The sequence below is a fragment of the Danio rerio genome, chromosome 17, assembly GCF_052040795.2.
Source record: "Danio rerio strain M-AB ecotype USA chromosome 17, GRCz13ab, whole genome shotgun sequence".
NCBI lineage: Eukaryota > Metazoa > Chordata > Actinopteri > Cypriniformes > Danionidae > Danio > Danio rerio.
Genome location: NC_141037.1, coordinates 5549930 through 5573214, shown reverse-complemented (window position 1 = coordinate 5573214; position 23285 = coordinate 5549930). Strand labels below are relative to the sequence as shown.

Here is a 23285-nt window from a genome sequence, read left to right as displayed (position 1 = left end):
TTGTCTCAACAAAAAAATGGTTAGGTTACCTTAATAGCTTTACTTAAAAAGAGAAAACTGACCGACTAACTGACCCACCCTCCCCATTCCCTAAACCCAATCGATACTGTTTTCAAAAGCACCTACTGACCCGCCCACCCACTGCCCTAAACCCAACCGCAGTATTTTGAAAAAGCAATCTTGCCTCATTTTTACCACAATTTTAGATTTGACCACATTCCCACCCTGTTATTTACTTGTTTGTTTTATTTTTTGGCTTTTGCTTTTGTCTTATCTGCTTTGTGAAATCGTTCTTTGCTGGACTTGAACCCCGTAGTCGCAGTCAGCTCCTCTCTACGTCTAAAATACTCCAACATATGCAGTATGTACATACAGTTTAAGCCAGAATTATTAGCCCCCTTCTGATTTTTTCTTTTTTTAAATATTTCCCAAATGATGTTTAACAGAGCAAGGGCATTTTCACAGTATGTCTGATAATATTTTTTCTTCTGGAAAAAGTCTTATTTGTTTTATTTGGGCTACAATAAAAGCAGTTTTGAATTTTTTAAAACAAAATTATTAGCCCATTTCAACTTTTTTTTTTCGATAGTCTACAGAACAAACCACTGTTATACAATAACTTGCCTAATTACCCTAACCTGCCTAGTTCCCCTTATTAACCTAGTTAAGCATTTAAATGTCACTTTAAGCTGTATAGAAGTGCCTTGAAAAAATATCTAGTCAAATATTATTTACTGTCATCATGGCAAAGAGAAAATAAATCAGTTATTAGAAATGATTTAAAAAAAACTATTATGCTTAGAAATGTGTTGAAACAATCTTCCCTCCATTAAACAGAAATTGGGGGAAAAAATAAACAGGGGTGATAATGATTCAGGGGGCTAATAATTCTGACTTCAACTGTATATGGACAAACTGGTAACAGTGGGCAAGTTGTCCATACAGAGGTAAGCAGTCAGCTGCTAGCACGAAAAGGAATGGCGTCATACCGCCCCACAGCATTCTTTTAAAGACGAAATGCAGCCATACGTACTTCTGGCTACATAATTTGCAATCTCCAGAAATGTAACCAGGGGTACGCTTTTTTTTTTTTTTTAATGAGCCAATGTTGGTGCAAAAAAATGTAGGATTCCACACAATTCCTTCATGTTGTCCGAGCACAAATCAATTAACTTAATCGTTTGTAACACATTAAAGTGGATTGAACATAAAACAATTAAGTTGTCCCCAAAAACCTCAGGAATTGTGATGTTTCAGCTCATTTTAAATAAGTAGTTTGAACAAGCAGCCAAAATTATTTAAAAATGCTGGGTTCCACAAGATTTCTTTAAGTTGTCACAACCCAAAATGATTAAGTTACATATATATATATATATATATATATATATATATATATATATATATATATATATATATATATATATATATATATATATATTCCAAATTTTAGTGGACTGAACACAAAGCAATCTAGTTGTACAAAAAATCCCTTAAGAATCGCATTGTTTCAGCAGCAAAAGTCATTTATTTGAGTGTACAAACATCCCCAGAGATGAGACTCTGATGCTGATGGCAAACGGATGATGATTTTAGAGAGAGAAGCTTATTTTTTCCCCCAATGGTTCAAAGGAGGAACTCTTGGCCTTTAGTTTGTGCCTTTATTTTGGCTTTAGTGTGTGACCGGCTGCAGATGAGAATGAACAGCAGTTCTTGAAAGGGTCATGGCTTTTTGCCCTATACAGACACCAAATCATCTCTGAATGACTCTCTGAATGTTATTTACAGCAGAGAAAGACTGAAAAAGCTGAGAATTTCTCCAAATCAATTCAGTCCAATTAGTTACTCGACATTTTGAGAGCTGAAGCAGCAAACCAAGAACACAATCGATCATTATACACACAACAAATAGTTTACCACTGTTCTTTAGAACACAAGCCTGTCTAAGGAAATGCACCAGGATTCAAATACAATGCTTCCAATGTACAAAGAGCTGCTTAAATAGCAATATGTTGTATATTAATGAAATATTTTGCTATGCTTAGTATTTCATTAGTTGAAGACAAAATTATTCACCCTACTGTGAAATTTTAAATCTTATTCAAATATTTCACAAGCTGCTTTTTACAGCAATTCCTATTCATTTTTTTTTCCTGGAGAAAAGTCCAAATTTTTTTTTGTAAGTTTAATGTAATTTACTATAGATTTTTAAATTAAATTTGTTATTTAATTTAATATTTAAGTTTTTATTTTAATTCAATGTTTTCTTTTATTTTACTTTATGTAAATTTGATTAAAATCTATATTTATGTATTATTTCAAAATGTATTTAATTTAATTTTATTTTATTTTAAAATTTAACTAACTACACAGCAAAATATGGGGACCCAAAACAACTCTATGGGTGTTAATTTCAACACTTTGAAAGTGTCTCATGGGGTCCACTCAAAACAGAGTTAAATCAACACTTTCAAAAGGGTTGGCACATTGACACCGAAGTAAGGGTTAATTTTAACTCTGGGCAGAGTTAAAAATGTAACTATATTTAACACCGCCTGGTAGTAATTTTTTTACTACAATATATTGTTATTTTATTCAACTCTCTTGAGTGTAAATATGGTAAAAAGGTAAAATAGACTGTAAATTACAAAAGAAAAAACATTTTATTTGAAAACATTCACCACTTCAACAATTCATTCAGTTTTTAAAATGCAACAATGTCAAATATGCTTTAAATGTTTTATTAGTACAGACAGTATCAACAAAATATGTATGACCAGTGCTCAAAAAGGCTGTTTCAGTCCTTTGGTCCAAACTTGATGTGTTATCAGAGCAATTTGAAAGTTCAATATAGCGTCACTCATAGTTTTCTTCTGAACGCATAGTTTTCTTGTAAAATTACATTTTAAACAACTTGGTGTGCAAATCTTTCACTTCGGGTGTTTCCTTGGTCCTCCATATCAAACACAGCAGTTTAAATGAAGGTATAAATGCTGTAAACTTGTGTGAAAACAAACTGGAGCTAGGAAATCTCATCAAGCATGTCCTGTGAATGAAGTGCTTCCCAGCTACAGGATGACCTTTTTATCCATGACGATGTAGCAGCTGCTGATCGCTCGTCTGGTGGTTCCTGATGCACGGATATAGGGTGATGCTCATCTAAGAACTCTTCAAGACTTCAGCATGACTAAGAAAAATGTTTGAAAACAAATTGCAATCAAATTCTATGATATATTTAAAAGAACATTTAAAGTAAATAAAACATTCAAGAAATCTAAACTCACCTTTTGAAAATCTACATGATGATCCACAACTTGACTCTCCCAGCTGGTTGAGGTGACAGGATATGGAAAAGTAGAAAAAACACATACATCACTGTTGGATCTCCAAAAACAATTAGGTTAACCACTATGACTAGAACTGGAAAAACAGGCAGCTGTCTGTCCAGAATCCTGAATTTAACACAACACTTGGAGCAAAATTTAGAGGAGCTTAAAATCTTTTATATCATTTAGTGATGCTGACTTCCCCAAAATATTGGCCACAGTGTAAAAAATATTCATAAACTTCATAAACAACACTTTTCTGTAAGCGTGTGCGTGCGTGCATGCGTGTGTGTGCGCGTGCATGTTTCTTTACCAGATTCAACTTGTTAGGCCCTTTCAGGTCCAGTATTGACGCCACCTTTCCTGGAGTCTAGCAGATGTTTCAGGTCCAAATATAATCTAAAATATTAGGATACGCAGAAGAGGAAAAGTGCAAAGTAAAGAGCAAAACATTATTTAAGTAACAGTTCACCCACAATACAAAACTTATCACCTTCATGTCATTTGTTATTCTCTAATGCTCTAATACCCTCTCAGCTTATGTGAAACAAATACAGAACTTTATCAAACATACCTTCATTATTTTTATTACCACATATGACCAAGAAGGTGTGCTTGGTCATTTCACCAACTCTGGAAATACACCATCCGTCTCTAATCAGCCACCGTCACAGGGTCTTGTGTTATTGTATAGAGAACTGTGGCTGTTAAAAAAACAACAAAAAATTAGTATCCACACATATGCATAACCTTCAGATAAAAAGGAGAGATAAACATCACAAAGTATGCCTCACACTTTTTCAGATATCTTTTGATTCAGATGTTGATTATTGATAATAAATCTACAAATCAAACCTGTATCATCATTAGGCTGCTCAAATATGAATCAGTTGATTAATTTTACAGACAGGTGGCTGTTTACAACGCACTAAATTGTCTTTAATAAAAAGGAAATGTTGTGTACAGTACATGCTAAGTTTAGCTTATAGTTTTAAGCACATTATCATGCGGGAGAAAAAGCTTGACTAAGATGTTCCTGACTACATAAATAGCCTAACTTACTAACGTCAGACATCCCGAGTTGGGAAAAGTAATTTTCGGGGGATACAGAGTTGATTTGCGGGAGGTAGCGGGAGAGATGAGAACCTGAAGAGCAATGGGATGAGTTGCGCGCGACGTACTTGAAGAGCGGTGGTGGTGACTTGCGCGCGACGTACCTGAAGAGCTGGGAGGGGTGCGGTGGAGAGGGGTGTGCAAAGTGTTTAATGACCGGGCGGGAGACGCGCGATTTCCGGGAGATTATCATTCATTTACGGGCATCTACTTGGGCATCTGGGAGTCTCTGTGCATTTGCGGGATAACGTTAACGTTAGTCCCGCAACTTCCGGGAGACTTCTGTAACCTTAAATGTCTGAGAAAGTGCAAACGCGGTCATTTAAAGACATTAATGTTAACATTCCGACTTTAATGGTTGTCAACACTTAATATAATTCAAGCGTACGTTATCACGCGAGTCTATGGACTAACGGTATATGGACGACCACGAATGAACCAGTTTAAAAGTGCCGCGGTGTTTAAAATAACTAAATTAACGTACACGAATAACAAACAATCATATGTTTTAGTCAGGAAGCCTTTTACAAGTAAGCATATGTTCATTTACTCACCAGATATGTTTTAGAAACTCTCCAGAGCTTAAGGAAACCGTCCTGTGTTGCCGTTAGCATCCGGGCAGAGTAGGCTAGGCTGCTCCGGGGATTCCCTCGCTAGTTTGCTTCGAATTAAAGGAGAAGTGTCGATTTTATTTTACAGATGGGTAACAACGCACAAAATGGCATTAAGCGTGACAGAAATGTGTTGAACATGTACATTTGATGTTTTTATGCACTATGTATGCGTGAGCATATATAAAAACATTCTTGAAAAGAAGTGAATAGTAATGCAGTTAAGCTAGATACACAAACGACCATGAATGAACCGCAGAAGATTAAAATTATCACTCCATTCTAAAGTTATTAACTTAACAATATGTTACCAACTGTATTTCCTTAAAGAAAGTCAGTAAAATACCAACATTTAGGTAGTTTGACTCACCAGTTGCTGTTCTAAACCTCAGATGGAAAATGGCGTCTGGAAAATTCTTCAGTGACTGGGGCTGCATGAATTCCCGGATGTTGGAAATAACACCACCAAGTGTAGAAAAGATAACTCCTTGATTTCGCACTGAATAAAATCAATTCTAACTCTTATTATATTCATTTATCAAAATCTAACTCTTTAACGTCAACACTTTACTCTGAAATGCTTCAACACCGAGAATTTAACTCAGATGAATTTGCTGTGTATTTTCCTTTGTTTACTTTAAATTTATTTTCATAATTTATTTAATTTTATAAAATTTTATTTTATTTTATTAATTTGATTTGATATGTTTTAGATATGTTCTACTATTTAACTTTATATTAATTTTATGTATTATTTTTAAGTCTGTTTTTGTTAAATTAAATTTTATTTTCATTTTAATATTTAATTTACTATTTTCTTTTATTTTACTTTATAGTTAATTTTATATTTTATTTAAAATTGTATTTTTATTATTTTTTATATTATTAATTTGATTTATTATGTTCTTATAATATGTCCTTTTATTTTACATAATATTGATTTTATATTTATTATTTTAGGTATATTTAATTTAATTTAATTTTAATATTTAATTTAATATTTTATTTTATTTCATTTTGTATTTAATTTTACTTTATATTTAATTTCAAACTGAATTTTATTTTATATTTAATTAAATTTTATATTTAATTAAATGTTATACTCAATTTTATATTTAATTAAATTTTATATTTAATTACATTTTTTATTTTATATTTTATTTGATTTTATATTTAATTATTGTTTTTTATTTTATATTTAATTTCATATTTAATTAAATTTTAAATTGAATTTTTATTTTAATTTAATTCTATTTTATTTTATTTATTTTATTTCATATGTTCTTTTAGTGTGTTCTATTTTTTACTTCATAATAATTGAACTTAATTTTAAATGTATTATTTAAGTGCATTTCAATTTTATTTAATTTTATTTTCTATAATATTTTATTATGTAATGTAATATTTTCTTTTATTTCACTTTGTTTTATTTAAAATGTTATATGTAGTTTTCAATTTGAATTAATTTTATATTTAATTTTACATTTGATTTAATTTTACATATAATTTTAAATTTTATATTTAATAATATTTTATATTTTATTTTAGTTTTTATTTAATATTTTATTTCATTTATTTATTTTTTTTTTCATTCCAATGCCAATCTTCCAAATAGTTTTTAATTTAATCTTGTAATAATTGGGCAAAACTTGTTACAATTTTCAAGCAATCAATCTGCTGGCCTAATGAAATAACTTTTTTTTTTTATTTTTTATTTAATGCATTAATCTAATCTTGTATTAATTGGGCAAAATTAGTCACCTGCTACTTATCATGCAATCATTCTGCTGGACCAATGAAAATCCCGGTTGTGCAACTCCTGAATCCAAACAATCTGAACTCTTTCCAAAATGACAAGAATTATGCCTGTTTATGAGTTGTTTACAGCAACGTGGAGCCATTGTTATTATGACAAATAGGAATATGAAGTGGAGCAATGCTGAAGCACGATAACAAGAGATTCATAAGATTGTATAATGATGAGGAAATATTTATTTTCTGTCCTGCCCTCAGCGAGTTCAAGCATGTTTTGGCTTGTTCTGACTGGCCGTTTTGCATAATGCAGTTTAAGTAAATCTAAATGAGCGACTCTGAAAGACAGAAGCTGAAACACTCAAGAAGCTTTCAGGGCATCTCCAGAGGCAACACGAGATGGCCATGATTACGAGGGAGTAGTAAGACACAAATGTGTCTGAAACAGCAGTCGCACAGTCGAGATCCTGCTATAGCTCTAACTGAAAAGTGCACAACTGAAGTCCAAATGAAATGATAATAAGAGTTCAAGTGTAAGGTCAAGTGTCCTTTATTTTGTCATTTAAAACATCACAGGAGACATAATGGAGAACTGCACCGGCACTCAGCCACAAAATATATATTACAAAGAGATTAATTAGTTAAAATAAAGCAAGAAGGTAAATATAAATAAAAAATTTAAGAAATCAAGTTGGTTAGTAAAAATAATAATTATAGTTAAAAACAGAACAATGAAATATACACATTAACAGGTTTGTGATTCATAAATATAATATATATTTTATGAAAAAAGTTATATCTCTGTAAACTTATATTTGATTTCAGTTGGTTTAAACTATACACTCACTGGCCACTTTATTAGGTACACCTTACGAGTACTGAGTTGGACCCCTTTTGCCTTCAGAACAGCCTTCATCCTTCATGGCATAGATTCAACAAGGTACTGGAAATATTCCTCAGAGATTTTTGTCCATATTGACATGAGAGCATCACGCAGTTGCTGCAGATTTGTCGGCTGCACATCCATAATGCCAATCTCCTGTTCCACCACATTCCAAATGTGCTCTATTGGATTGAGAACTGGTGACTGTGGAGGCCATTTGAGTACAGTGAACTCATTGTCATGTTCAAGAAACCAGTCTGAGATGATTCAGGCTTTATGACATGGCGCGTTATCCTGCTGGAAGTAGCCATCAGAAGATGGGTACACTGTGCTCATAAAGTGATGGACATGGTCAGCAACACTACTAAGGTAGGCTGTGGTGTTGACACGATGCTCAATTGGTACTAATGAACCCAAACTGTGTCAAGAAAATATCCCCCACATCATTACACCACCACCTGAACCATTGATACAAAGCAGGATGAATCCATGCTTTCATGTTGTTGATGCAAAGTTCTGACCCGACCATCCGAATGTCAGAGCAGAAATGAAGATTCAGACCAGGCAATGTTTCTTCAATCTTCTATTGTCCAGTTTTGGTGAGCCTGTGTGAATTGTAGCCTCAGTTTCCTGTTCTTAGCTGACAGGAGAGGCACCTGATGTGGTCTTCTGCTGCTGTAGCCCATCCGTCTCATGGTTGGACGTGTTGTGTGTTCAGAGATGCTCTTCTGCAGACCTCGGTTGTAACGAGTGCTTATTTGAGTTACTGACCAGATCAGCCCGCCTGACATCAACAACCATGCCACGTTCAAATTCCCCTTTCTTCTCCATTCTGATGCTCAGTTTGAACTGCAGAAGATAATCTTGACCATGTCTCCATGCATAAATGCACTGAGTTGCTGCCATGTGATTGGCTGAATAGAAACATTGAGTTGACAAGCAGTTAGACTGGTGTACCTGATAAAGTGGCCGGTGAGTGTATATATATATATATATATATATATATATATATATATATATATATATATATATATATATATATATATATATATATATATATATATATAACGTTTAACAGACAGAAAAGTTTAACATATTTTTTAAACAATAGTTTTAATGACTCATTTTTAATACCTAATTTATTTAGTCTTTGCCATGATGGCATTTGCTATGCATAATATTTTACTAGTTATTTTGCAAGACATTCAGTATTCAGCCTCAAAGTGACATTTAAAGGTTAAATAAGTTAACTTGCAAGTTAGGCTAATTATGCAAGTCATTGGACGAGAGTGGTTTGTTCTGTAGCCAATAATATTGACCTTAAAAAGTATTATATAAAAATTCAAAACACTTTTATTCAAGCCAAACTAAATAAGCCTTTCTCAAGAAGAAAATAATGGTCGGATGGACGGATGGACAGGTGGATGGATGAATGGACGGAGGGATGGACAGGATGGATGGATCGATGGATGGACAGATGGACATGATCCTGGATGGATGGATGGATGGATGGATGGATGGATGGATGGATGGATGGGCATGATGGATGGATGGATGGATGGATGGATGGATGGATGGACGGACATGTTGGATGGATGGATTGACATGATGAATGGATGGATGGACAAATGGACATGATGATAGATGGATTGATGGATGTATTGACGAACGGATGGATGGATGGATGGATGGATGGATGGATGGATGGATGGATGGATGAATGGATGGATGGACAAATGGACATGATGATAGATGGATTGATGGATGTATTGAAGAACGGATGGACGGATGGATGGATGGATGGACAAATGGACATGATGATAGATGGATTGATGGATGTATTGTCGAACGGATGGATGGATGGATGGATGGATGGATGGATGGATGGATGGATGGATGGATGGATGGATGGATGGATGGACAAATGGACATGATGATAGATGGATTGATGGATGTATTGATGAACAGATGGATGGATGGATGGATGGATGGATGTACAAGATGGATGGATGGATGGATGGATGGATGGATGGATGGATGGATGGACAAATGGACATGATGATAGATGGATTGATGGATGTATTGATGAACGGATGGATGGATGGATGGATGGATGGATGAATGGATGGATGAATGGATGGATGTACAAGATGGATGGATGGATGGATGGATAGACAAATGGACATGATGATAGATGGATTGATGGATGTATTGATGAACGGATGGATGGATGGATGAACGGATGGATGGATGGATGGATGAATGGATGGATGTACAAGATGGATGGATGGATGGATGGATGGATGGATGTATTGATGAACGGATGGATGGATGGATGGATGGATGGATGGATGGATGGATGGATGGATGGGCATGATGGATGGATGGATGGATGGGCATGATGGATGGATAGATGGATGGATGGATGGATGGATGGATGGATGGATGGATGGATGGATTGACATGATGAATGGATGGATGGACAAATGGACATGATGATAGATGGATTGATGGATGTATTGATGAACGGATGGATGGATGGATGGATGGATGGATGGATGGATGGATGGATGGATGGGCATGATGGATGGATGGATGGATGGGCATGATGGATGGATAGATGGATGGATGGATGGATGGATGGATGGATGGATGGATGGATGGATGGATGGATGGATGGATTGACATGATGAATGGATGGATGGACAAATGGACATGATGATAGATGGATGTATTGATGAAAAGATGGATGGATGGATGGATGGATGGATGGATGGATGGACTAACAATGATGAATGCATGAATAGATGAAATGGCATAATGATGGATGGACGAACAAACATCACTTCTCCACTTGCAATAAACCATCACGTCTGATAAACAGAGACTCATCTTAAAGACATGCCTCCATTAAACAGCTACTTTAATCAGAAAAAAGCCAGACAGTACTTTGACTTCTTTAAAATATAATTAGCCTGTAGCAAAGTTTCAAAGCAGCTTCTCCAACACTTCAGCATTTTAATGAGTCTGAATGCGACAAATTGACCCTTCTGAGTCATTTGACAGAATTTATATCTGCCTCGCGAGAGCAGAGACTCTTTTCGCAGGATCACGCCGCAAAAGGCCACAAAGCCAATCTTCTCATTGAGATTCGCAACTTAATATGCAAGCAAATGACTTCAGCGAACACTCAATTATGGGCTGCTCGCGCCGCCACTGAACCCTGCAATACAATCCCAGAATGAGCGAAGCAATACACCGATACTTTAAAGGTGACATATGATGAAAAGAAGACTTTTTTTTTTAAGTTTGAAGCGATATTTCACCCGAAAATGAAAATGTCCTGTTTATGCACCCATGGGTCATCTGAGATGTAGGCACCTTTTATTTTCTTTAGTAGAACATTTAAAATGATTTTGAGCTGAATCCCTGCTCCTAGGTGACTCATATAATTACAGATTTTTAGATTAAACATAAACACATGAAAACGAGTCCATATCAATCACCAAGGCTCCTAGAAAGGATCCGTGTAAGAAATTGAACATTATTTATAATATTGTTAGCTTTAATCCACAACCTACACAATTATCTGCAAATGTGCGATTATAGTCAGATTGTTGTCTGCTCGCTCTTGATAACGAAAGTATGAGAACTGGTAATGCAATCACTATTATCTATCAACAAACTGCGTCACCTGACCTCCCATCTAAGCGTGAACCCTTGACCTTGACCTACACAACAAGCCATGCCTTCTTGTAGATATATTTATCTGAAACATTCCCTAAGTAGCAAATTTCAGATTTTAAAAAATGTATACAGTGCTCTCTAGTGGATTTTTCATCTGAAACGTACCCTAAGCAACATATTTCAGATTTGAAAAAATGCAGACAGTGACCTCTAGTGTACGTCATGTGAAAAGTGCAAGGAATCATACCTTAAGCAACATATTTTAAATTCACAAAACTGTAGACAGTGCCCTCTGGTAGATTTGTTATCCGTAACATGCAATGAAACATGACCTAAGTAACGTATTTCAGATTTGCCAAAATATAGACAGCACCCTCTAGTGGATTTGTCATCTGAAACATGCAATGAAACCTACCCTAAGTATTTCGGATTCACAAAAATGTAGACAACTCCCTCTAGTTAATTAGTTATCTGAAATGTGCGATGAAATGTACCCAAGCAACACATTTCAGATTCACAAAAGTGTAGACAGTGACATATTTGAGACTCACAAAAAGGCAAAAAGCACCCTTGTGTATGTCATCTGAAACATGCAATGAAACGTACCCTAAGTAAAGTATTTGAGATTTGCAAATATGTCGACAGCACCCTCTAGTGTATGTCAGATGTCTGAAACGTGCAAGAAATCATACTTTAAGCAAAATATTAAATAATTCCAATTTACAAAATAAATAAATAGTGCCCTATTGTGGATTTGTCATCTGAAATGTGCAACGAAACGTATCCTAAGTAATGTATTTCAGATTCACAAAAATATAGACATCGCCCACAAGTGGATTTGTCATCTGAACCATGCAGTGAAACGTCCCCTAAGTAATGTATTTCATATTTGCTAAAATGTAGACAGTGCCCTCTGCTGGTTTGTTAAACGTACTACAAATGTATTTGATTCACAAAAATGTGGACAGTGCCCTCTAGTAAACTAGTCATCAGAAATGTGCAATGAAACAAACCCTAATCAACGTATTTTAGATTTACAAAAATTTAGACAGCACCCTCTAGTGGATTTGTCATCTGAAACGTATAATGAAACGTACCCTAAGTAGCATATTTCAGATTTGCAAAAATGCTGGTAACACCCCCGAGTGGATTTGATGTCTGAAGAGTGGAATGAAGAGTGCCCCTAAGTATTTATTTGCAGATTTGCCAGAATGTAAACAGTACCCTCTAGTTTATGTCATTTAAAATGAGCAATGACATGTACCCCGAGTAACATATTTCAGGTTCACAAAAATGTTGACAGCGCCCTCTAGTTAATTAGTCATCTGAAACGTGCCATAAAACAAGCCATAATCAACGTATTTCAGACTCAGAAAAAATGCAGCGCCCTTTAGTATGTCATCTGAAACATGCGATGAAACATTTCCCAAGTATTTGAGATTTGCAAAAATGTAGACAGCGCCCTCCAGTGGATTTGTCATCTGAAACATGGAATGAAACAAACCCTAAGAAACACATTTCAGATTTGCAAAAATGTAGACAGTGCCCTGTGCTGGTTTGTTAAACGTACTCCAAATGTATTTGATTCACAAAAATGTGGACAGTGCCCTCTAGTAAACTAGTCATCTGAAATGTGCAATGAAACAAACCCTAATCAACGTATTTCAGTTTTACAAAAATATAGACAGCACCCTCTAGTGGATTTGTCATCTGAAACGTGCAATGAAACCTACCCTAAGTATTTCATATTAACAAAAATGTAGACAGCTCCCTCTAGTTAATTAGTTATCTGAAATGTGCGATGAAATGTACCCAAGCAACACATTTCAGATTCACAAAAGTGTAGACAGTGACATATTTGAGACTCACAAAAAGGCAAAAAAGCACCCTAGAGTGTATGTCATCTGAAACGTATAATGAAACGTACCCTAAGTAGCATATTTCAGATTTGCAAAAATGCTGGTAACACCGCCGAGTGAATTTGATGTCTGAAGAGTGAAATGAAGAGTGCCCCTAAGTAATTTATTTGCAGATTTGCCAGAATGTAAACAGTACCCTCTCGTTTATGTCATTTAAAATGAGCAATGACATGTACCCCGAGTAACATATTTCAGGTTCACAAAAATGTTGACAGCGCCCTCTAGTGAATTAGTATGTCATCTGAAACATGCGATGAAACATTTCCCAAGTATTTGAGATCTGCAAAAATGTAGACAGCACCCTCCAGTGGATTTGTCATCTGAAACGTGGAATGAAACAAACCCTAACAAACGCATTTTAGATTTGCAAAAATGTAGACAGTGCCCTGTGCTGGTTTGTTAAACGTACTCCAAATGTATTTGATTCACAAAAATGTGGACAGTGCCCTCTAGTAAACTAGTCATCTGAAATGTGCAATGTAACAAACCCTAATCAACGTATTTCAGTTTTACAAAAATGTAGACAGCACCCTCTAGTGGATTTGTCATCTGAAACGTGCAATGAAACCTACCCTAAGTATTTCATATTAACAAAAATGTAAACAGCTCCCTCTAGTTAATTAGTTATCAGAAATGTGCAATGAAATGTACCCGAAGCAACACATTTCAGATTCACAAAAGTGTAGACAGTGACATATTTGAGACTCAGAAAAAGGCAGAAAGCACCCTAGAGTGCATGTCATTTGAAATGTGCAATGAAACATCCCCTAATCAACGCATTTCAGATTCACAAAAATGTAGACAGCGCCCTCAAGTGGATTTGTCAACTGAAACTTGCAATGAAACATCCCCTAATTAACGTTATTCTGATTCTCAAAAATTTGGACAGCACCTTCTAGTGGATTTGTTATCTGAAACGTGCACTGAAACGTACTTCAATCAACATATTTAAGATTCACAAAAACGTAGACAGTGCCCTCTTGTAGATTTTTCATCTGAAACGTATAATGAAACAACCCCCAAGTAGCAGATTTCAGATTCAGAAAAATGTAGACAGCACCCTCTAGTGGATTTGTCATCTGAAACCTATAATGAAACAAACCCTTAGTAGCATATTTCAGATTTGGAAATAATGTAGCGATTGCCCCCTAGTGGATTTGCCATCTGAAACCTATAATGAAACAAACCCTAAATAGCATATTTCAGATTTGGAAATAATGTAGCGAGTGCCCACTAGTGGATTTGCCATTTGAAACCTATAATGAAACAAACCCTTAGTAGCATATTTCAGATTTGGATTAATGTAGAGATCGCCCCCTAGTGGATTTGCCATCTGAAACCTATAATGAAACAAACCCTTAGTAGCATATTTCAGATTTGGAATTAATGTAGAGAGCGCCCCCTTGTGGATTTGCCATCTAAAACCTATAATAAAACAAACCCTTAGTAGCATATTTCAGATTTGGAAATAATGTAGCGATTGCCCCCTAGTTAATTTGCCATCTGAAACCTATAATGAAACAAACCCTAAGTAGCATATTTCAGATTTGGAAATAATGTAGAGAGCGCCCCCTAGTGGATTTGCCATCTGAAACGTGCATTAAAAACGTACCCCAAGTAGCATAGTTTAGATTTACAAAAAGGCAGACAGCACCCCCTAGTGGATTTGCCATCTGAAACGTGCAACTAAATGTACCCAGAGCATTACACCTTTTGCAAAAATGAAGCATGTATTTCCAATGGGCTTGGGCTGGTTCAGTCTTGAATAGGGGTGTCACGATTTCGAATTTATGCTCAATTTCGATTATCGAATCAAAAAATAGAATCGTCGACGCTGCCACGCCCCCATGTCACGTCAGCTTGGCTTACCAAGCGGAGAAAAACATGCTTGTTGAAGTGCTTGTTAAACTGCAGAAGCAGGAGACCCGTCGACAGAACTTAAACCCTCTCCTCTTTCAATGAAGTCGCCGGTGTGTAAGCATTTTGGATTTCCAGTGAGTTATGTTGACAACGTTTGTGTTGTCGACAAAAAAAAAAACAGTTTTGCAAGCTCTGCTATGTACGTATTACGTACGGTTCGTCCGATAGACAACACCGGCATCGCGATCCTCCGCCCGCCCCCGTTGCAAATCCGCTCGCGAACAGTTCACACTCAGGCCCTGTTTACACTGTCTTTGTTTTTAAATGGCATTTTAGAACGACAACGATTTGACATCCACAGTGGCGTGTAGCATTTCTGAGCAGCCCTCCTTCCTCTCTACCTCTGAAAATGCACATCACGTGACCACACAGACACAGACGCACACACAGCTTGCCCAGGCAGTCAGAGGACTGCTTCAATCTTTCACTCACTTGTACTTTGTCATTTTAGCGAACACCTCAGATACTGTTGGCTGGTTCCTGTTGGTTGTGCGTCTTTTTTTACCGACGCCATTATAACGACACAGATCACTGCCTATTCACGAGTCCCGCAGAAAAAGTGATTGACAGGTGGTAATTATGTGTGTATCTTGCCTTTATTCATTTACTGTATGATTTGTTTATGGGTAAAACAAAGACCATGCAGGTCAGGTAGTTTAAACGGTAGGCTACAAATAATTAATTGGGCATTAATTAATAAATTATTCATAATCGAAAATCGAATCGAATCGTGCCTTTAGAATCGAAAATGTAATCGAATCGAGGATTTGGAGAATCGTGACACCCTTAGTCTTGAACTATTATTTTTTCTCAGACATTATCTGAGTTCATTTTGATCTGTAAAGCTTTAAAAAGCTACTTCATATTTCTGTCTCCATGAGACCGGATTGTTTTGTTGTTTCTATCAGAATTTCAAGCAAAGGCTCCACCCGCTTCTGAAAAGCACCATCTCATTTGCAATTAAAGGAACAAACTTTTTTTTTTAAGTGTTTTTTCTTTTTTTTTTCACAGCCAAATAAATAATAACCCAAATTTAACAAGCTCTGATAAATGATCTGTGGGGTATTTTGAGGTGGAAGTTCAAAGACACACTCTGGATTTATTTTACATCTTATAAATCAAGGCATAAAATGTCACCATTAACTAATAAAGTTTCCGTTTTTTTGACAGAAGGACGCTCGCTGCTGACTGGAAGATGCACAAGTATATTGCTTTTGACCTCGCTCTTTCCCCAGTGCAGACGTCTGTGAATCTAAGATTGCTTTATTGGTTCTCCGGTGCGTCTGCAATATGAAAGCAGGTAGCAAGAGTTTCTTCTTGACACAGATCAATAAGAGTCTCGCTCTGCACTATCAAAGATGGCTTGTAGAGATACGGCCGCAGGCCTTTCATGATGGATGACAGAAAAATTGACCCTAAGATCCGCTACTCCACATGCTTTAATCTCCTTTTTTTGCCGCAAGCGGAGACAACAAACACATGTGGCACATAATGATCCCGCAAAGCTCTCAAACTTGACGTGACCATCAACTGTTGCTTTTCAACAGGGTCCATCCATCATCAAGGGAAAACAAACAGACATAAATGGACCGAAATAAATAAATGTACAGTATATAAAAACTGATAAAAACTATATATATATATATATATATATATATATATATATATATATATATATATATATATATATATATATATATATATATATATATATATATATATATATATATATATATATATATATACACATATATACATATATATATATATATACATATATATATATATATATATATATATATATATACATATATATATGTATATATATATATATATATATATATATATATATATACATATATATACATACATATATATATATACATATATATATATATGTATATATATATATATATATATATATATATATATATATATATATATATATATATATATATATATATATATATATACATACACATATATACATATAATATATATATATATATATATATATATATATATATATATATATATATATATATATATATATATATATATATATATATATATATATATAATACACATACACATATATACATATAATAAAGTGTAAACACTGAACACTCAAAGCAAACATTTGTTGATCAACATCTGTTAGGTGTAAATAATAATGATACACCTCAAACTCTGTCAACAAAACAAATTTTGATAATCAAATCTGAGCTTTCAAGTAAAGAAACCAGTCATTATTATTTAAATACATACTGCAACATTACAAATTGTGAAGTTGGACAACTACATCACCCCTATGCTAAAAAATTCTTTCAGATGGGATGGGATGCACAAGAAACGGAACCAAAAACCCAAATGTAAGGCGACATCCTTACATTTACAATCTCCTCACTGCTGTGGTAACAAATATAAAAGACCGAAGTCTTCTTTACTAGATATTTTTCAAGACACTTCTATACAGCTTAAAGTGACCTAACTTAACATAAGTGGCTTAACTAGGTTAATTAGGTTACATTAATTAGCCAAGTTATTGTACAACAGTGGTTTGTTCTGTAGATAGTAAAAAAAAAAATCTAACCTTAGCAGTTAAATAAAATCAATAGTTGTTTTTATTCCAGCCAAACAAAAAGAAATAAGACTTTCTCCAGAGGAAGAGTATAATAGAAAATATTGAAATAGGAAAAATGGCCTTGTTCTGTTAATCACCACTTGGGAAATATTAGAAAAGTATTAGTATTAGTTTTGTCTTCAACTGTGTTCTTTTTAGACATGTTGCAGGAACGAAATGTAGTAATTACAATTAATTATGCATAATTACATGCACCAAAAGCTAACCTATGATTCTAACCATATAGTAATTAAATGCAAATTATTTTTATTACACTGTAGCTAAAGGGTAGCTTAGGATTGGCGATCCATACAGTTGAGGTCAAAATTATTAGCCTCCCCTTTGATTTATTTATTTTTTTAATATTTCCCAAATGACGTTTAACAGCAAGGAAATTTTCACAGTATGTCTGATAATATTTTTTCTTCTGGAAAAAGTCTTATTTTTTTATTTTGGCTAGAATAAAAGCAGTTGTTCATTTGTTTAAAACCATTTTAAGGTCAAAATTATCAGCCTCCAAGCTAATTATTTTTTCAATAGTCTACAACTTGCCTAATTAACCTATCCTGTCTAGTAAACTTAATTAACCTAGTTAAGCCTTTAAATGTCACTTTAAGCTGTATAGAAGTGTCTTGAAAAATATCAAGTCAAATATTATTTACTGTTATCATGGCAAAGATTAAATAAATCAGTTATTAGAAATGAGTTATTAAAACTATTATGCTTAGAAAAAATCTTCGCTATGTTAAACTGAAATTGGGGAAAAAATAAACAGGCGGGCTATTAATTCAGGGGGGCTAATAAATCTGACTTCAACTATACATACATAATATATATCACAATATAATATTTCATATCATTCTGTATTGATAATTATATTTAAAATAATATTTTTAAAGTAATATTTTTTTACCATCCATTTGGGAAAATTAGGATCTTTCTCTGTGGGATAGCAGCGCGATTACAATAAGTGAGATCCGAGACGTGACTCGCTACAAATAATCTGTTGCGGGGGTGAATGGGGCAGGGGGGTAAAAGTCTCTGGCGATCTACTCCCGGGTAAAGGTTAGAAATCACGGACAATGCGATTTACTTAAATTGGGGGCCGCGCAATTAGAGCTGTAAAGCTTAACTTTTTTTGATTGTAGTTGAAAAATCTGTTGGAAACTTCCAATCACCACAATGGGGAAGTCCCAGAGTAAAATGAGAAATTATGATACGCCGGTGTTTTAGAATATGGAAAAACTGTCTTTACTTTATTCTGTTTTATTCCTGTTTATGTAAAGCTTGTTGAATTGCCAGTGTATTAAATGTACTATATAAATAAACTTGCCTTGCCTTTAAGTTTGGCTGAAATAAATACAAATAATGATTTATTTAACTGCTACAGTTAATATTATTAGCCCCTTTAATATTTTTTTTCTACAAAACAAACCACTGTGTCGACGCAGTGGCGCAGTATGTAGTGCTGTCGCCTCACAGCAAAAAGGTCGCTGCTTCAAGCCTCGGCTCAGTTGGCGTTTCTGTGTGGAGTTTGCATGTTCTCCCGTTCGCGTGGGTTTCCTCCGGGTGCTCCTTTTTCCCCCACAGTCCAAAGACATGCAGTACAGGTGAATTGCGTAGGCTAAATTGTCCGCAGTGTATGAGTGTGTGTGTGTGAATGTATGTGTTGGGTGGATGGGATGGGTTGCGGCTGGAAGGGCATCCGCTGTGTAAAAATGTGCTGGATAAGTTGGCGGTTCATTCCGCTGTGGCGATCCCGGATTAATAAAGGGACTAAGCCGACAAGAAAATGAATGAATGAACAAACCAATGTTTGTAATTAACCTAGTTAATCGTTTAATTGTCACTTTAAGCTGAATACTAGTATCTTGAACAATATCTAGTCATTTATTTACTGTCATCATGGCAACGATAAAAGAAATCAGTTATTAGAAATGAGTTAATAAAACTATTATGCCTAGAAAAATCACTTAGGAAATAATAAAAAATGTAAAGGACAGCTAATAATTGTAATGATATAGATACACATACATATACATATATACGTATCTCCAACAACAGTACCACTGCTTTAGATTAACAGCATCATACTTTCACACTTTCATGGGCAGTTTGGTCTCTTTTGAACCTTGTCAGTATAAATTACCAACATCGAGTCCCACTGGAGCATGAACAAACCTCTATTGTGTTTCAGAGAAGAAAGAAAACAGCAGCCGTCTGGAGGTGCGCAAGCATGTGTGCAAACGTACCTTGGTGCTGGATGTGCTGCAGGTGAGGCTCAATCTCTTGCAGGTGATTTCGTTGCTGGCGGTGCTGGTGGTGCAACTGGCCGGCGTTGGCAGCAGTGACGGGATGACAGGCAGAGGCAAGAGGCCGGGTCGGTTGTTAGCGGTGTTGGCGGAGGTGGAGACGCAGCCGTTAACCGTCCCGCCGCAGCTGCCGTTGGAGCCGCATCGCTCCCTTCGCTCCCACACGCCTCGGAAATCACGCTCAAACCGCTGATGATACCGAGACATCATGACAGAGAACCAGAGACACTTCTGCTCACCAGGAGCTGCAGAAAACCTGGAGAAGAAGAGGAGATGTCTTACAGTAACATCTATAAATAAACAACAACAATGAAGATGAGGATATGGACAGAACACATTGGGCCCTATCACACACCCGGCGCAGTGTGGCGCAGTGTGGCGCAAGGCGCGGCGCAGTAGTCTTTTGGTAGTTTCAGCTTGGTGCAAGAGTCGTTTTGAGGCGTTGAGCTACGCTGTTTAAATAGCAAATGCATTTGCGCTCATTTGTGCGCCCATAGGCGTTCTGCTCTAAAAAGGAAGGTGTTCTGAGGTGGACCGCTGGCGCGTTGCTATTTTCAGAAACTATATTAGATTTTTCATTAGACCAAAACAAACCCGGTCTAAACTCCGGCGCAGAGTTGCGCCTCGCTTACACACTGCTTAATACGCACAAGAGAGCAATAGGCAAATATCTTTACATATGAAAACAATTAAATATTAAGGATATATATAGGATATAATAAGAATAGATATAGAATATAAATATAAAAGATTAAAATATTACAAAACATATTATTTTCTAGCCTACATAAATATGAAAAATCACTGCTTTTATGTCTTCTTCATCTCGGGGGGCTTTTTCAGTTCATTCATAACAATTTGCTTTTGTAAAATGTTATTATTATTAGCAGTATTATTTATTATATCCATATTTATATTTGTTTTATTAAAAACAAGCTTAGATTTGTCCACCTGTCAGGTTTTAGACCATATGGGGCACAGCATGTGTTTTAGGATATAACTCAGGTTTTTGAACATACTTCGTTAATATTGTTCATTTATTCATTTGCTGGAAAATAGAACTAAATTTAGAAATAGTTTTGAAACGAATATTTGCGCTTAACAAACAAAATTATTTATTTATAGACTAATTGATGTCTGTGCGAAAAGGTTTCCCTATCCAAGAGCGAAAGTGAAAGTAGTTCCATTATCTCTTATTCTCACGCAGTAGATGCTCTGTTTAACTGTTTTTTGTTAAAAAACTGTTAACTGTTTGCTTGTGAAATGCTCAGTTTTTCCACTTAGACTTACTTTGCGTCCTGTAAATAGTGAATGCGCTCTTGGCGTGACGCAGCTGGCTCTTAAAGGGAATGGAAGATGAGACTCTAATTGGTTTATTCTCAAAACACACCTATAACTCATTAAGAAAATAATCTCAACCCTTTTAGTCCATGCGCCATGGCGCAAAGTGGATTTTCCCGTCCTTAAATTAGCAAAAACGCGTTCTGACACGTCCTGAAAGCGTTTGCGCCCTGCATTTTGCGCTCTGCGCATGGACCGTCAAAATAGAGCCCTAAGTCAAAGCAGTGTTTCCATTGGTGTAAAGTAACTAATTACAAATACTCAAATGACCGTTTTACAAATGTGCACTTTCACTTTCACTTGAGTACATTTTTAGTGCAGTATCTGTACTTTTACTCCACTACTTTGCTTCAACCTTCACTCACTACTGTATTATTTTTTGTCTATAGAGATGAGAAAAATCAATACTGTGATTCCCGTCCAATCAAATCGCACAAAGAAGCTAAATCGCATCATAATGAACTACTGTACCTCAAGACAAGGGTGCTTTATAACTGCAGCAAACTGTTTGGAGTCTATAAAAGTGTCCAAGAAGATTTTTCAAATCTTTACACGTATTGACCCAGAGACTGTTTAGATGCATGTCCCTGATGAGAAGATGACGAATGTTTATTGTATGATGACTGAAATGGCCTTCAACACCCAGCAGGCACAAGACATCAACATGATGTCAGATTGACGTTGTACTCTAACATCGTGGGGACGCTGCATTTTGTTTGGAAATGAAAATCAGGTTGACGTCAGAACCCAACGTCAGGCCACGTCAATGTCCAACCTAAAATCAACCAAATATCAATGTCTAATGATGTTACAGCTTGACGTTACCACTAAAACGTCTATCAGACGTTGGATTTGGGTAGCTATACCTAATGAATAAATGTCAGTATTTGACATTAATATGACATTAGGTTAAGATGTTGGCTCGACATTGAATTTTGGTCTTTCTAACAACCTGAAATCAACCAAACATCAACGTCATTTGACATCATTATTGGATATCAAAATAATGTTGTTCTTGGACGCTGACTAGACATTGAATTTTAGTCACTTGACATCACAATCTAAATCTAACCTAATATTAACATCTTATGATGTTGTGTGCCCGCTGAGCAATAACTAAGTGCAGTACAGAATGTTACGTTTACACACATGCACAAATTACATGTTAATGCATCAGCTTTTTACAGTGTCATACTCTAAACTCACTACTCTTGAGAACTTTGGAAAGGGATACTCTTTAATCCTACTTTGAGTAACATTCACAACAGACACTTTTACTCTACTTGCACTATATTTTTGGGCAAGTAATGCTACTGTAACTTGAGTATGATTTTTCAGTACTCTTTCCCCAACTGAGTATTTCTTAACCACGTTCCTGGAAGATCACAGCTCTTTTCATTTTACCACGTCATTTAAAAACATACATATTTGTTTGAGGACATGGAACACATCTTTAAGTACAGTTTCTCCCAATCCGTTTATAAAGCAGTGCAGGACTGTCAGCGCAATAGCCTAGTGGTTAGCGTGTCAACATATAGTGCAAAAGCATGTCAGGGCGTCCCGTGTTCAAATCCCGGCTGGAGGACATTTCCCTACCCTGCCCCCTTCTCTCTCTCTCCAACTTCACTTCTTGTCTAAACACTGTCGTATCTAATAAAGGCAAAAAAGGCCAAAAATAAATCTTTAAAAAAAATAATAATAAAAAAATAAATAAAATAAAGCAGTGCTGGGGTCCGTTCTTCGTACCTCGCTTAAATGATCTAAGATTATGTGGCAGATCCCGGATCTTTTAATCTTGATA

The 23285-nt window shown here is 35.5% G+C and overlaps 1 protein-coding gene and 1 long non-coding RNA gene across 7 annotated transcripts in view; both read right to left on the bottom strand.

Annotated features, from left to right (window-relative positions):
• Nucleotides 1-23285, bottom strand: part of LOC100334314 (kelch-like protein 29) — a 376785-nt gene that overhangs the window by 258430 nt on the left and 95070 nt on the right. For all 6 annotated transcript variants that reach the window (XR_015512889.1, XR_015512890.1, XM_087289939.1 and 3 more), the window contains one exon: nt 20084-20399. Coding sequence is in view for 2 of the 6 variants with exons in the window: in XM_087289939.1 (XP_087146065.1) it covers nt 20084-20353 (270 nt within the window). In the remaining 4 variants the exon portion in view is untranslated. The remainder of the gene's footprint in view (nt 1-20083; nt 20400-23285) is intronic.
• On the bottom strand, nt 2642-5669 carry LOC147839884 (uncharacterized). Its single transcript, XR_015512981.1, has 6 exons — nt 5418-5669; nt 4991-5097; nt 3898-4027; nt 3637-3722; nt 3282-3324; nt 2642-3184 (listed from the first exon to the last, which is right to left on the bottom strand). It is a non-coding gene; the product is annotated as an uncharacterized LOC147839884 (long non-coding RNA).